This window comes from Aplidium turbinatum, chromosome 1 (genome assembly GCF_918807975.1).
Source record: "Aplidium turbinatum chromosome 1, kaAplTurb1.1, whole genome shotgun sequence".
Classification (NCBI taxonomy): domain Eukaryota; kingdom Metazoa; phylum Chordata; class Ascidiacea; order Aplousobranchia; family Polyclinidae; genus Aplidium; species Aplidium turbinatum.
In genome coordinates, this window is record NC_137472.1 from 57,452,736 (window position 1) to 57,468,247 (window position 15,512).

The 15,512-nt window shown below is 37.7% G+C and overlaps 2 protein-coding genes across 2 annotated transcripts in view; one reads left to right on the forward strand and one right to left on the reverse strand.

Moving 5' to 3' along the window:
- The window catches only part of LOC145767641 (A disintegrin and metalloproteinase with thrombospondin motifs 18-like), a 60,430-nt gene extending 55,135 nt beyond the window's left edge, over positions 1-5,295 (forward strand). The window contains exons 19-24 of the mRNA XM_082579502.1: positions 266-392; positions 758-962; positions 1,728-1,901; positions 2,359-2,643; positions 3,136-3,289; positions 4,036-5,295. Of these exons, the coding sequence (XP_082435628.1) occupies positions 266-392; positions 758-962; positions 1,728-1,901; positions 2,359-2,643; positions 3,136-3,289; positions 4,036-4,148 (1,058 nt within the window). The 3' untranslated portion in view covers positions 4,149-5,295. The remainder of the gene's footprint in view (positions 1-265; positions 393-757; positions 963-1,727; positions 1,902-2,358; positions 2,644-3,135; positions 3,290-4,035) is intronic.
- Positions 5,296-7,519: 2,224 nt separating this feature from the next.
- Positions 7,520-9,787, reverse strand: LOC145783713 (4-galactosyl-N-acetylglucosaminide 3-alpha-L-fucosyltransferase FUT6-like). Its single transcript, XM_082595603.1, has 3 exons — positions 9,361-9,787; positions 8,908-9,136; positions 7,520-8,501 (listed from the first exon to the last, which is right to left on the reverse strand). The coding sequence occupies exons 1-3, from the start codon at positions 9,705-9,707 to the stop codon at positions 7,896-7,898; spliced, it is 1,182 nt and encodes a 393-aa protein (XP_082451729.1). The 5' UTR covers positions 9,708-9,787; the 3' UTR covers positions 7,520-7,895.
- Between the last annotated feature and the right edge of the window lie 5,725 nt (positions 9,788-15,512).

A 15,512-nucleotide genomic window follows, 5' to 3' on the forward strand; every position in this document is an offset into this window, starting at 1 on the left:
CACATAACCAAATCTGGCAGGTTTAGGAGCCTACGAATCAATAAACAGCTGCAAACTGCTTGTAGATGGATTGGGTAGCCTACCGGGTCACGATGTGAACTTTTACTATGTTTTTAGTGAGATTTAGGATTTTTTTGACTCCTGCTATCACAAAACCAGCCAAATCGTCAGTTTGAAATCCAACCGCTTAAAAATATTGAAGGTGGTCGCATAACTCAATGCTCCTTTGCTTGCGCCTTATGTCAATGCATTGTTTTCTTTTTAGGTATTGAAACCACGCTGATCACGTGCTTACGCGAAGACATGGTGCAGGTAGCAGATGAAAAGTGCGGCTCTACGTCACGACCATCGTCATCTCCTAGAAATTGCAACACCCAATCATGTCCTGCCAGGTAGTAAAAGATATTCTTTAAAAGTTATTTACCATTGCAAATACAAACATGCAATAAGTTATAATCTGTTATCGTGTGTTATTATATAGCTGATTTATTTGGATTTTCACAAAACGCACGACCTACTTAGAAAGTTTATGACTAAAGATCGTCACCAACGCGGATGAGCAGGTGAAATGTAGAATACGAGCTACGGCGGTCAATCCTCAACCTGTCCAACTTACGTCACAGTGATAGACAGTGATAGATCACAGTGATCTTACTGTTTCGATGTGCACAAAGTCGGGCGCTTTACTAATGAGCTATGGGCTCCCACTTATTAATCAGGTTTATGCGTTTGTGCTATTATCAATGTAATGTCACAGATGGGTGGCGTCTTCATGGACTGATTGTTCTCAAAGTTGCGGCACCGGATTGCAAAGTAGACAAGTCTCTTGTCAAGTGAAAGCCAAGCACGGAGATTTGCATGTCCTTGATTCCGAATGCGCCACTCTGCAGAAGCCAACTGAAAGTCAAAGCTGCCAGAAGAGGGCATGTCCACCCAAATGGCACACAGGTTCATGGTCAAAGGTGAGTGATGCTTATACAAGTTAACAAACGTTAACGTTGTTATGTTAACCAATTAAAGTCTTTTTTAAAGAATGTTTTTCTTGTTTTGCTATGATTTGTGCCTTCCACCTTTCTCCTGTAGGCTAACCCACACTTTTAGGATCATTAATACAGTGAAACTCGACTATTGTGACACCTGAAGGGACTTCCGAAAAGTGTTATTATAGAAAAATGCCACTATTGCAAAATTTTTTTGTTTAGCAATGCGTTTTAGTTACTTTTGCACTGAAGTTTCGTTTTTAAACAACAAGTAAATTAAACCAAGTAACATCTTGGCATTTAGCATGATATGAAGATAAGAAGAAATGTAGGCTACAGCAGAAATCGTTAACAATTTTTGTTTTGGTTCATGTTTGTCATGAGTAGTTGGTTTCTAAGCATAAGTTACAACTTCCGGAGTTGTGAATCATCCAGGCTTATTCGGCTTATTGTAACTTAATGTGAACCGGACCTTACAACTATACTTCTGGATCTGAAACCGACAGTTTCGGTAACAAATGAAATATCGCGCTGCTTAAGAACTTTACTACTTTAGCAAAGTCCCGGTGCTAAAAATTAATCCTCTGTTTCTTTTATACTTAGCCCACATTGGCATAGCCCCACATTAGGCCTATTGCCGCTGCGTAAATTTACAATAACTTTTTATTTGACTTTTGCATTGGCGTAAAATTTTTAATTGTCGCATTGCGTACAATTAAAAATGATTTCGTTGTCGTTTAAACTTAGTGTTCCCGAGAGTGCGGCCGTGGCAAACGATCGAGATCAGTTCAGTGCCGCAGCGGGTTGAAAAGGCTTCGAAACTCGGCGTGCGACAAGGCAGCGAAGCCGAAGTCCAGAGAACGCTGCATGATCGCTTTCTGCCAAAGAAAATATCAGTGGTTTATCACAGCATGGGATCAGGTTAGTCTCTTCAATTGTGACGTAGATTGTGACGTAAAGGTGAGTCTCCTACTTGATCCAAGCATCAGGGATGAAAAGATGAGGTTCTCATTATAGGCTTAAGCCTTCAGCACTAACGACAGTTCCTTTCTGTCGGCCGCCTTTCCTTCAGCAACTACGCCCACCTAATTTATTACACCCTGGGTAGAGATGAGCGGTGTTTTTCAACAACCAGCTTAAGCTGGGAGTCGAACCAGGATTGCATAATTGGAAAGCGAGCGCCTTATCCGCTGCGCCATCCCACCGCCTAGATTGTGACGTAAATTCTTAAAATTTCCTTTCAAAATTTTTGAATTATTTCATTACACAAATCTGATGTTTTGACCATTCAGCAGTCGCTGATGCCTCTGATACGTGTTGTCTGTATACAGCCTTAATATACATCTTCTGCATTAGACAACAATCCTTTATTTACTAGTGCTCAGCAACTTGTGGGGATGGGATGCAGCGGCGTGAACTAAAATGCAGCTACAAGAAACCAAGCGGCCAATACCGTACAGTGGCCACTAGAAGATGTAGGCATGCTCGCAGACCAGAAGTTTCTCTTCAAAAGATCTGCTCGGTAGTAACATGCCCGAATGAGGACCCTACTTCGGCAGCCATTGTAAAGAACCAACCTTATACTAGGCGCTATCAACCCCGGCGAATGTATTACTCTAATACTCACAGAACTGCAAGATGGATTGCAGGCACATGGCAAAAGGTTAGTGAGAGTGATGTCATGCCGAAACTGATTTTATTTCGTTTTTTTTTTTTTTTTTTTAGTTGCATATCAAAAAAGTATAAAAACTGCCGGGTTATTAATTTACATCAAATGTAGTTACTATTCTCTACACCTCTACAGCCTGTTTCACCCTAAAAGGGAGATCATCAGAAGGTCCTTATTCAAATAGAATAAGGACCTTCTGAGAATAAATAGAATTTATTATTTAATATTAATTTATATTTATTGCACAACAAAGTGAACTCTGTATCAATGCGTTCATTCTGTGCTTGATCGTGGTAAGATGGTACACATTGGTACAGTGATAAGTTATCACTGATAACTAATAAACTGTTGTGACATTTATGTTTGTAGCCTATGCTTACTGTATTATATTCACATTCTTAGCCTTTCTTACAAACTGTAAAGAATTCATATGAGTGATCTGGTTAAACAGTTGATGACCTTTTTAACTACTTATATCATTTTCAGTGCACTGTCAGTTGTGGGGGTGGAGTGCAGGTGAGAGCAGTCAAGTGCTTGAGTTCAGGCAAAGCGTCTTCAGCTTGTAGCAACCATAGAAAGCCTCTCAACAAACGAGCCTGCAACACATATCAATGCAGCCTCTCAGCAAGCCAGGAACAACGTAAGTGGACTACACGGCAAAATACAGTTTAAAGTTGAATAGTGCCGTGCTGCATCTTGCATGTTTAATTGTTCAAAAAGAGGTCACATCGAGTGATTAAGTGTCTATACACCTCATCATTCACCGTACCAGCTCAGTGGCCGTGGGATTTCGCCTTCGACTCGAGTGCTGGTAAGTGTGAGATCGATTCCAGGTCCGGTCAAACTGAAGACTTTAAAAACGGTGCAGATTGTGTTCTTTTTTGCAGTGAGGATGAGTCGGAGAATAATGTGGTGACATCAAAAATCCGATAAAAAATTAAACATGAGCCCTGTCGCTAAAAGACCTTTGCAGTTGTACAGCGACAATAAATAAAATAATAACATTTATTATTAATTTGATCTTTATCCTCGGACTGGGAAAGCTTCTTTTAGAGCTAATCCTGGTAGTTTCGCATACTGGTAGACTGTAGAGGAACCACTAACGAAGGCCTTGCTGCCGAGAGTGACAGAATGGAGTTTCTGCTTGTGTCGGGGATTACAATTCTCGGGAATTATTCCATCCATAAGGTGCCCTTGAATGGAGAGCAGTCCTGAAATGCGTTACTCAAGTGCGCACCTTGTGAGCCGAACCAGCGCCGCTTGATCTTGAGTCGGGCGCGTACACTGAGCTATAATCATCATCCATCGTATTTGTTTAACTTAATGCACGATGTCTAATTTGATTTAACGTTGATTTCACGTGATTAAACGTTGTGTTTTTTTCAGCGTCGGCTTGTACAGACAACTTCGCTTGGTGTTACCTGGTTCCACAGCACGGTCAGTGCTCACACAAGTACTTCGGAGTTCGATGTTGCAAGACTTGTTTGAATGCAAAATAGTTACAGATATTATCGATTCAGTGATCAATTAGTTGTGGCTTCATTTTGCAGGCCAACGTCTGTTGTTGTTGCGATTTGTTACGACAGTTTTACCCAGTTTCATGTTTTCATCAACCTCAAATTATTGCGTAAAACTGTCGTATGGAGCTGTATTGTTGTGCACTGTGTGATACACATTTGCCAATGAAAAGGAAATTTCTAAAAATGAGAAACGATTGTTTTAGCTCAAAGCACGGCTTTTATCCATTTTCATGTTTTCATTTGATCATTCTTTCAAAGACGTATTCCCTCCAACTGTTTCTAGTAGAAGCAAGTCCTTGTTTGGCAACAATGAACGCGTTCAAGATGAGGATATTACATGGTCGATATATTTCCACCTCTTTCTTAGATATTTCCTATTGTTTTCATGTACATGAAAGTATAAAATGTGATGCGTCGTCTTTTGTGATTTTTGTCTGATGCAAAAATGCTAAAACACTAAAAATTAAAGTAGATTATGTTTTTAAGGTTTATATTTAGGAAATTTTCATTTTTAAAGCTTTAGTTCAAAATTACCATACGCTGAAACATTTAGTTGCTTTCCAATATTGCAATTGTTTTAAATTATCATGTTATTATCTTCATAGGTCATAAACTATTTCCCTCTTTCAAGAAGGAAAGTGTATTAACGTAATTCGTTAACTGAAACCAATGCTACTGCAACGATTTGGAAATTCACGTTGTCAAAGCAGCCTTCTAGAAATGGTCTTTTTTTCTGATTTGCTTTTTTGTTGTGGGCGTTTTACTTCATTTATGTTGCAATTTACTTTATGTCGATATCGGTTCAACGTTGCAAGAATGTTACAAGTACCTGGCGCTTGTACTGTAGAGTTGGCCTGAATGTTTGAGCCTATTCTCTTGCCTACAATTGAATAGAAGTTTCAAACATATTTTGTAAGAAAACAAAAACAAAACTTGTGCTACTGAGTAACCTATTATGATGGGTGTGATAAGCCACTATACAATATTTTGTCTACTTAGTTTCAAAGAAGGGATTGGACATGTAGGCTGTGAAAACTTCCGAGCCTACAAAATTAAAATTCGTTCAGAGTCGTTTTTTAGAGTTCGATCCTTTCAGTTCATATCTTTTTCACTTCCTTTTAAAGGTTGATGCATGGCCACCTGGAGATGCGGCCTTATTTGTCACATTTTTCAGATTTTGATTACGGCTACTGCTAGTGCTTGACTGACATTTTTTGAGATGTTTTTACTTTTTGCGGTTTCCTAATGACAAAAAACTTTTTTGTTGCCTTGGGGAAGCAGTAGCAAATGAGAAAAAGTAAGTTGAAAAACGCAAAATCAGACTATTATTGAAAATTAACAGTCTGACTAAAATCTTCGAAATCAAATTTTCTTTGTTTTTCAACATGTGAGAATGTTAAAACGTATTGTGTCATCTGGGGAAAAGAATAAAGAAAACGTAAAAATATATTTTTAGAAAAATTTATTTAAACGTTCGCTCAAAGTTAGAAAAACCTGGAAATTTCTGCAAAATGTGACAAATCAGGCCGTATCTTTAGGTGGCCATGGTTGATGCTAGAAAGAGTCCATTTAGAAAAGAGAACTGTCCTATTGGCCTATGAGGTGAAATGCATCTTTCACGTTAAGTACAATTAAGTTAGGGCCCAGTTTTACACTAAACCTTCCCACAATGCAATGCGACTCCTGTTTCATGTCTGAACGTTAAGGCCAACACGGACGGACATGAAGCCTTTCATCATGAAACATCAAACCTTGCATCTTTCGATTTGTTTTCTTTGTTCAATCTAAAGCAGCATACTTTAATTTTAGTTGTTTTGTTTATGCTTTTTTATTTTTGTACTCTTTTTATTGTTCCACACTGCAAGTCCAGCTGACAAAATCTGTCTTTTTGACATTGAATCAACGTCTACAGCTATGTGAAAAGGGCGGATTTTGTTGTCAATAGCTGGAAAGATATTCTGTTCGTACAAGCAAACGTTGGACTGAGTGTTGCAATATTAATTTAAAAAGATTAAATTATTTCTTCGCTTTTGCTCAGCGTTCTTCTAAATCCACTGTTTTTTGCGAGGTAAGTTTCATATAGGAGCCGACATCACTTTCACGTTACAAAACGGTGAAAACTTGCATTAGTTCCAACGTAAAGTATAAAATTGTTTGTCGTTTCGTCTAATTCATGTTTGTATTCAGTTGTTTATTTTACAGTCTAGAAAACATTGCGAAATGTGTCGTTTAAAAATGTAATATTTTAAATTAAATTTAACGGTTGCATTTATTGTACTTTACTAAATTATCATCGATATTTATTTTAAATGACAAAGTTTAAATTTTTTTTAAATTTTGATATTTTTTTTGTGATATTTAGACAAACTTCAACTATCGCAAGTGTGTAGCCAACATGTTAAATGTTTGTACTACATTTTTCGCATAACTTCCAACTTTGTTCAACCTGACGGACTTAGCTGTGCAGGTTGTGATTACGATGGAGCATCAGTACACCCAGGCATCCGGCATGCAAACAAAACCAATTTTTAAAACTGAGTGCAACGTACAGGGTTGCCGAAACAACATTGTTCTGTGTTGCCATAAAGCGATAGGAGATCAAACTCAGCTGTTTGTTATATTTGATTTCGCAACAGTGAATTATTTAAATATTATTAGAAAAAGATGTTGAAGATTTTATTGATAAAATTTTGAAATGAGTTACCAAAAATGCCCACAAATTTATGTTTTGGCAACCCTATTATTTAAAACATCTTGAGGCGTATGACGTCAATGTGACATTCGGTAAAATTTTATCATGGTCATAGATTTAACAAAAAAAGCACAAAAGTGAAAGAAAAGATGAGTGTGGTTTAGGGAAAGTGGAGACTAACATCCAAGAAAGTGGTCTTTTTATTCTCTCATTTTTGTAAATCACACTCGTTTATTCCTTTACATTTATGCTTTTATTTATTAAATCTATGACGATGGGTTAAAGTTTTTACCGTGACATTCTGTTCCATCATAACGTTCATTGTGGTTGCCACGTAACTGAAGCAAATGTTATGAGCTTTAAGTTGATTGAAATTTCTTTGAAAAGAGTTTCTCTTTTTTGAGGGTATTTTCATCCGACAAAGCCGCGTTTACACTAGACTAAATGAAGTGTAATGGACTTATATAAACGCTACGTGAATTTTGACTTGTTTAGTTCAATATATTCTTTGATGAATCGGTTGCTTTAACTGGGTGTCCCTAGATAGAGCTATAAGTGCGATACCATGAGTCTTCGTCATTTATTAGATGTCATAAAGGCTTATAGTGACGTAATACAAGTCTGGGTCGCCGTTTCATGCAGCTGCAGCATCTTCAACTTTATGAATCCTCATCGCACTTGTTGAAATAATAGGCCTCTTTAAAAATTAAGTGCTTCGGTTAATACAATGTCTTCTGATACTGACGTTCTTCAAAAATGTAAGGTATAAAATACTGGGATACTCTTTAGATAAGCCAACAGGAATTTAAAAATTGCGAAACAACAAAGTTAAAGTTAAACTGGTTCTTTAAACAAAATAAACTCTCGAAAGTATTTTCATGTCTTCAACCTGAAGAAATCAGCGACAGATTTGAAACTTTTTAGGAGCGAAGTTTACATTTATAGTTTTGTGGCATTACAAAACTCCTTTTGACACTCTTCCGCGAACCCAATACGTGGATGCAAGCCAATTTCATCTTCCTCTTCCGGAGTGCTCACGTTTGAAGACATTCAGGATTTTCTTTATCAAATACAAAGTTTCGGATTGACTTAACTCGAGACTGCATTGGCTTCAAAGTTGCTTCTCGAAATTTCGCGCACAGTTTTGTCCATCCCGATGGCTCATTGTGACGTACTAAATTGACGGAAGGATAAGAAGAGATGATGGCGTCATCATCTTTGTTCAAATTAGGGTACTTCCTCCAGTGGAAGTACGTCCGATATTCACTGACATTTTGTTCAAGATACGAAAGGTGGTCAGCAAGTCCCTTCGCTGAGTCAAACGAGGATGCGTGGATGAAGGATTTGTGCGGTAAAACATTGATAACGTCTTCCACGCTGGGACCAAACACTACTGGGACTAGACCAAGTCTAAGTGGGTGCCACAAATTCTCGGTAACGTAGTCTTTGCAACCGTTACTATCAATGAAACTGAGGTAGAATCGATACTTGGTTAAAGTTTTACTCGTTGGCATTTTTCCACCAGAAATAAAGCAATTGCCGATTAAAGTTAATTTCAATTTGGCTTGGACAAGCTGCACGGCGTATCTCATGCGTTTCTTGTTGGCTGGACTCGGTTGGCAATTATTTTCGATCCAAATCTATAAACATATGAATGTTTCAATATTTAGTCAAACTTGCTCGATCATGTGAAGAAAACAATCACTACAAGAGGACTTATTGCAAAGAAGAACTGACGTTTCATTAGATTTAAGGGATTTTTAAGGAGCTTCAGCTGCCAAAACAAACCATCATACAGTGATTTAATTTTACAGCAATTTAGCATTTGCAAACGTTACCTTTGAAGATGACAGACGAGATTCCACCTTGGAGGCTAAAACCGTGAAGCTGTCTGTGTAACCAGTCAACTTGTCTACCACAATACAGTAAATCAAATAAAGCCGGCTTTGCTTACTCCAAAACGAAAAGATTAGGATTACTGCGGCCGTTAAACCAATGAGAAAAAGACAGATTTTGATATACGAAAGACTTGATTTACGTACTCACCGATGATCTTGTTTTACCAGCGATCAAACTGTCAATAGCTCTTTTACCAGTAACAATGCTGTTATACAAGGACGACTTTCTCCAGAGGGGAAAGTAGATATCAGAATCTCTTCGGTAGGTCATTGTCCAATTGAAGAAGTTATCGTAAAACAGCATCTGCTTTTCAAACTTCTGTTTCAGCTTCCAAGGATTCAGAGTCGACCACCATATAAAATATTGATCTTCATCTCTGCAAGCATAAAGATAAGCTGTTTCAATCATATTCGTCTTTATTTTTATCAACCACAGTTAAAACAGTTCAAAGATGCAGCAAAAGTTAGAATCGATAAAACGGGCATGTTAAGACTTGTTGGTTGATTTTAAATCTTTAAATTTGAAGCCTGTCACAACAAAACCGAACTTTTTGTATCTTTAGTGGATAGTAGTCTGCTCATTGAATATCTGTCTACTTACCGGTGCAGTCTCCAAGGAAATAGGCCTTCTGTACAATTCTGGTAAATAACAACTATAGACGCTTGTTCCAAAAATTTATGAAAGTAAGTTATTTTGCAGTGTCCTGGTAGAACTGAGCCTTCTGTCGGCCATTCTTCATCAAGTGAACTTTGACCTGGAACCCATACCAGAATAATGCAATAATTCTCTTCGGGCTTGATTGTAGTTGTGGGCTTCTTTTTTAACTTGGTTCTTGCGATTTGAGGAATTTTAATTTCTGCTGCTCGTGGTTGGTCGTGTAAAACAGTTTTAACCTTTTGGTCTTCTTTCTGTAATATTGGTAGAATGTCTTCAGACTCAAGCTCCATAAGATGAAGAGTGGATAAACTTCTCCATATGCTTAATCCGAGCAACAAACTTAGGCAAATGGTCGTATATTTTATACATTGCAGCTCTCTCATTGACATTGTTGTCTCAAGTTATAGTTTGCGCTTCTTTTACTTTCTGATGCAACACATTGGGAGTCCAAATGAAAACAATTAGCTTAGTGTTTTGTTCTGAAGAAGAAGGTTGATACTTACAGAATTGATTTTATCCAAGGTAGCTTAGGCTACGTTGAAGCTTAGCTGCAGGTGACATCTTACGGTTCACACGCTTATCTTTGCTAGCTAGCTACCCCTGTTTGTATCGTTCCCGACACGTTAATGTCAAAACATAGAATGATGGCCCACGAAGAGAGGTATATAGGCTTATTAGTTACAGGCTGATAATTGAAACGGTCGTCCTGTTTCTGGACTGTGGGGTTATTCTACCAAAACTATTTTGACTGACGTCTAAAGAAAATGAAGATTTATGAAGTGTTAAATTTAGCTGTAGCCTACCTAAACTTTTGTGAAGCAAATCTGAGAGGACTGCATTTTAATCGCGTAGCCCATTTGATCACAAAAATTGATTAAAAATTCTTTTTTATCATTAGTAGCTAACCAACCGCTGGGTGGCCAGAGCCTTTACGTGGCGCTGGATTCAAGTTTAACGCTTAGGGCAGTGGTTCCCAACCTTTTTGACCTTGTGGCACCCTATCAAAGAAATAAATAGTTTGCGGCACCCTGGCAAAACTGGATCAATTTTATGAGGTTTCTGTATTTCAAATAACTGTCTAAAATAACACAAAATGAGTTGTACAATGTACAGTATAGCGCGCGTAAATAAATGTATTTATTCAAAAATCATTGTGAAATTTGGGCTTGACTTCTTGCACAAAGTCCCTTAATATCTGGGGGCACATTCGATAAAGTCACCAGAATTTCTTCCTCGACTACAAACAGTCGTTCTCATTTTTTAGTTCCTATGTTCGATAATACGGAAAATCCACTCTCACATAGGTATGACGTGGAAAACTGCAGCAAAAGCACAATAGCTTTCTTTCCAACGCAAAGATGTTCATTTTTAATTTTTATCCAGAACTCGTCGAGATGCATCTGCTTGTGCCTAAGCTTAAAATTTCCATCGTTACGAATGTCAATTAATTCTTCTTCTTCTTTAAGATCCAAAACAATATGAGAGTCCAATAAAAATGGATTTCTTACCCATGCGTGATTTTCCGTGGACAAGCTGGGAAAATACTTCTCAATTTTTTCTTCCAATGATTTTAGGTGCTAAGTTATTAATGAGACAATTTCTTTGTTCTTCATTTCAGAGAAATGTGAAAGCATGTCAAAGTTTCCGTTCTCCACTTTTAAGGACCACATTTGCAGTTTTTTTCTCAGTGCTTTCATTTCATCGGTTGAAGTTAGAGAGTTTCGTTTTTGCCCTGCATTTTGGCATTCACATTATTTAAATGGTCGAATATATGTACTAAAAACGCTAATTTGGAGCGCCATAAAACGCAAAATCAAACGATGAAACCATGAAATAAAATGATGCAATAATGGTAATAATGATGCGTTTCAAACGTTTTTATAGAAAGAGCAGCAACGAGTCAAAATCTCTTTCACGCTGTTTTTCCTGGGCGAGAAAACAAAGGTTTACCGCGGATTATTTACTTACCGCCAGGGACTTCCCCACTAAGCGACTCTCCAGAAAGGAGTAATGAATAAATGCGAAACGCGAAACTCTATTGCAATATGCAATATCTCAATATTTCGCGGCACCCTTGAGCATTGCAATTGGCACCCCGGTTGAGAACCACTGGCTTAGGGGCTGTAAATAAAAGACGTTCGCAGCCAAGGGGGGAGAGGATTACAAACTGCGGTTTTTCTATCACACGATGCGCAGATTTTGCGGACATGGGGTCATTTTTTTGCAATTTTATGAGGACGTCTTTTATGGACAGACCCTTATAGAGATCGCTCGACTGCGTCTCGGCAAGATACTAACAGCCTATGCCAGAACGTAGACGAAAAATTAGCTTTCTCGGTCCCCATCTCAAGCATAGCCTACGCATGGTTAAGACTAGAACAGCGATTCTCAAACTGGGGTCCGCGGTCCTTTTGGGGTCCGCGAGACAATTTTCTGGGGCCGCGAAGCACCTTCCAAAAAGATTAACACGATCCCAAAGAAAAATTTTTTTTGAAAAGTAAAAAGTTTCAGGCAACTTATTTTCCAAACCAAAGTTAATATATTTTAATAAGCTGGCTTGGCATCCCTCCACACAGTTTTTTAAGACTGGCCTTTCGTTTAATTGTGATAGCCTTCGTTTCGTTTCTATCGCCTTTGTGACATCAAGGAGTGCATGGTGGTGACGTGCTCCTACAACACTCGTGTTTATCAGATCAAGAACAGAATTACGAAATATAGGCTACTTGACTAAAAGGAGTTAGGGCTGTTAGGCGAAATTGACTAAGGCTAGTTATTTTTACTGATTTAAGTTTTGAATTGAATGCCTTTCCAAACTTTTAGATTTTTTAGCCTTAGTCAAATTAGCTAAAAATTAATAACTTTTTAACTTTACTAATTAAATTTTTGACTTAAATTTCAGTACAAAAAGTGAAAATGGCAAAGCCTCGAAAAAAATTAAGATTCAATGATTCCTATGTTCAATTTAGTTTCACTGTCTGCGATACATTTTGGAGAAGTAAAGCCGCAGTGAGTGCTATGCTGGTTTTAGCAAGTTCTACTCTAAAACCTAGCAAGCTGAAAAGTCATTTGGTACACATCATCCAGATTATCAAAACAAAGATGCAGATTTTTTTAAATGGCAAGCTAATAGTTTGTCAAAATTTGATAGCACTGGTGATCAATGGAAGGAAAATACTACAGGGTTAAGGGCCTCCCACAAAGTTACAAGAAAAATAGCTATCGCTAAGAAGCCTAACACCAGCGGAGAACAACTGATCTTGCGTTTGTTGTCAAGTTATTGTATCAAACGATGCATAGCGCTCAAGTCCGCTTTCCCGCAATGCAGGATAAAGATAATAAAACAAAAACAAACAAACGTTTTGGGAGAATCTGAAGCTCAAAAGCTGAAGCAAGTGTCTCTGCAAACGACACTGTCAGTAGGAGAATGTCTGAGCTATCGGAAACCATTTTGTCACAGGTGGTATCAAAGATACAGAAGTCAATGTCACATTGATACCTAGCTCAAAACATGTTGGATGTACTGCATAATATCAAGATCATATTGAACTAAACGGAACCTAACATAGAACTGATAACACTGAAGCAGGTGCACCCATTTTATTGACGTGTGCATTTTTAATTGCATGTAACAAATAAATTATTATTGACAGTTTTTGCGCTAATTTGCCTAAAGTTTTTGGTGGACCGTGAGTCGTTGAAAAAATCACAAGGGAACCGTTCAACAAATTTTTTGAAAAAGTTTGAGAACCACTGGACTAGAAGAATCAATTGGTTTTGCTACAAAGCAAGGCTCCGGTTTAGCTGTTTTCGTTTAAACATTGTATCTCACTCATTGTATGAAGAAATATTTCTTCCAACTCAGCCCAAACCACCTTGAGGCTAGTTGATATCTTAGCTATCAAATCAAAAATTTCAACTTAGTGTCTGTAGGCTACTGAATTCCTGATCCAGTTTAAACTTCCATTATCGAGGTGACATGGCCTAACCTAATATAGTATCCTCCTAACTGGCTGCCAAACCACCTGCGTGACCGTGGTAGACCTATCGCTTCCTACAAGGCTTTGCAAAACGAAATTTGGAATAAGTTTAATTAATTTTGTAGAACTGTATTGAGCCAGAAACTTTTGGTGAAAGCTTCTATGCTGCCTTCTTCAGCCTAACTTTAATCCCATGCAATGTCACGATACAATGTAAGTACTGCTGTATTTTGAAAAATCTCAATTGCGTTGGAGTTTAACTGTGGCATGACGCTGGTCCACTACAATGTTTGTTTCAAAGAATGTACGATTGTACGGTGGCCTAAATCATCTAATTACCTACCCTGTATTTTTTCCAAGTACCAGAGCGCCGATGGTACGACAATAGGTGAAGATCTCGTGTTACACAAGAACACAAAAGGCAAATCTTCAAACCACGTCTGAATGAATTTTATCATCACTGGACGGTTAACAACAGAACTGACGTCATGAAATGAGTATATTCGCAAAGAGTGCGTTCCAATAGGCTAGTTTTTTTAACGCAGGGACATGGATACGTGGGGGCAATCGCCACCTTCCAAAACGAGTTTTTAACTGTTATTACAACGTCTTAATGACATTGATACATGTTGAATGATGTTTCATAAATGTTTGAATGCATGAAGTAGCTATTTTAGGGTGTCCCACTTTTAGGCGACTTTTCAGGAAAATTAGGTTCGGGTCAAATTCTGAATGGATTTTCGTCACTGATTTCAAAAATGACATTATTTTTTCATTATGACGTCATCTTGATGTGCCAGCTAGCGGATTTTTGCTGTTTTGGCCTTATCACGAATATGGTAAGAGCTAAAGACTTGGAACTTGTGCCAAAATGACCGGAAGGGACGATTTCCTATTTGTTGTCAATACAATATGAAACGCTAACTGCAACAGAAAGGCAGTTATTTTGAAAAAATGTGTTTTTGCTCATTTTTGGACAAAAAAAAAAGAGAAACACGGCAATTTTGCTACAGTGATGCTTTTATTTCGATTGTTAAGTTGCTCCACCTTGTTTAGCAATTAAGTACAGTGGTAGTAGTAGTGGTACACACTCTTGAATGTCTCTTTCATGTAAATAAGATTTATTTTACACACGCAAAAAGCTTTTTGGAAGGCAAAGTGAAAGGCCCTAATGCATACGAAGATGGTGGTTTGATGAAAATAATTAAGAAAATATCAAAACTTAAGCCCCAACATCTGAAAATCCGACAATATTGTAAAGTTTCATCACAGCTATAGCCGCAAATCATTTAAAAGCCAAGATCTTTTGGTTTTCTGAGCACAAGAAAGAAGCTAAGAATCGTCTTTTCGGAGCGACCATATGTGTCTTCTTGCTATGGCAGTTCATTTAGTGATGAATCTTCTAGGAAATTTGAAACCCCTACTTTTTATCGTCAAGAAAGGGTGTTGAATAATGAGTGGTTACTTAACTGCGCGTTGAATAACAACAGCGAGTGGTTACTCTACTTAAGATTGCTGATTTTTGGGTACTCCACGCATTGCATGTTTTTCATCTCCATCAGTGTTTTTACGTATGATCAACAACAACAATCGAGGAACAGAGCGCTTTATTGGCAGACTGAAACGGGTTGTGAACGGCTTGATTCGAGATGACCAAGATGATTTGGCCAAAACAGACTTGCGCATTTGTGCTGCTTTGTACAGTATGGTGTGATAAATAATCCCATTAAACTGTGTTGTGTTGTTGAATGGTGGTTTTGTTTGATAGATCTTTGAACGAAATGATCAAAGGTTTAAAGTTAGCTAGTAGCTATTACCTATTAGTAATTGCAATATGCATGTAAAAATCAATGCTGAGGTATATAATCAATTGCAAATACAATATGCTAGACTAACTACCACTGTACTTAATTGTTAAACAATGTGGCGCAGCACAGCAACTTAACAACCGAAATAAAAGCGTAACAGTAGCAAAATTGCCGTGTTTCTCATATTTTTGTCCAAAAATGAGCAAAAACATGTTTTTTCAAAATAACTTCTTTTCTGTTGCAGTTAGCGTTTCATATGGTATTGACAACAAATAGGAAGTCGTCCCTTCCGGTCATTTTGGCACATGTT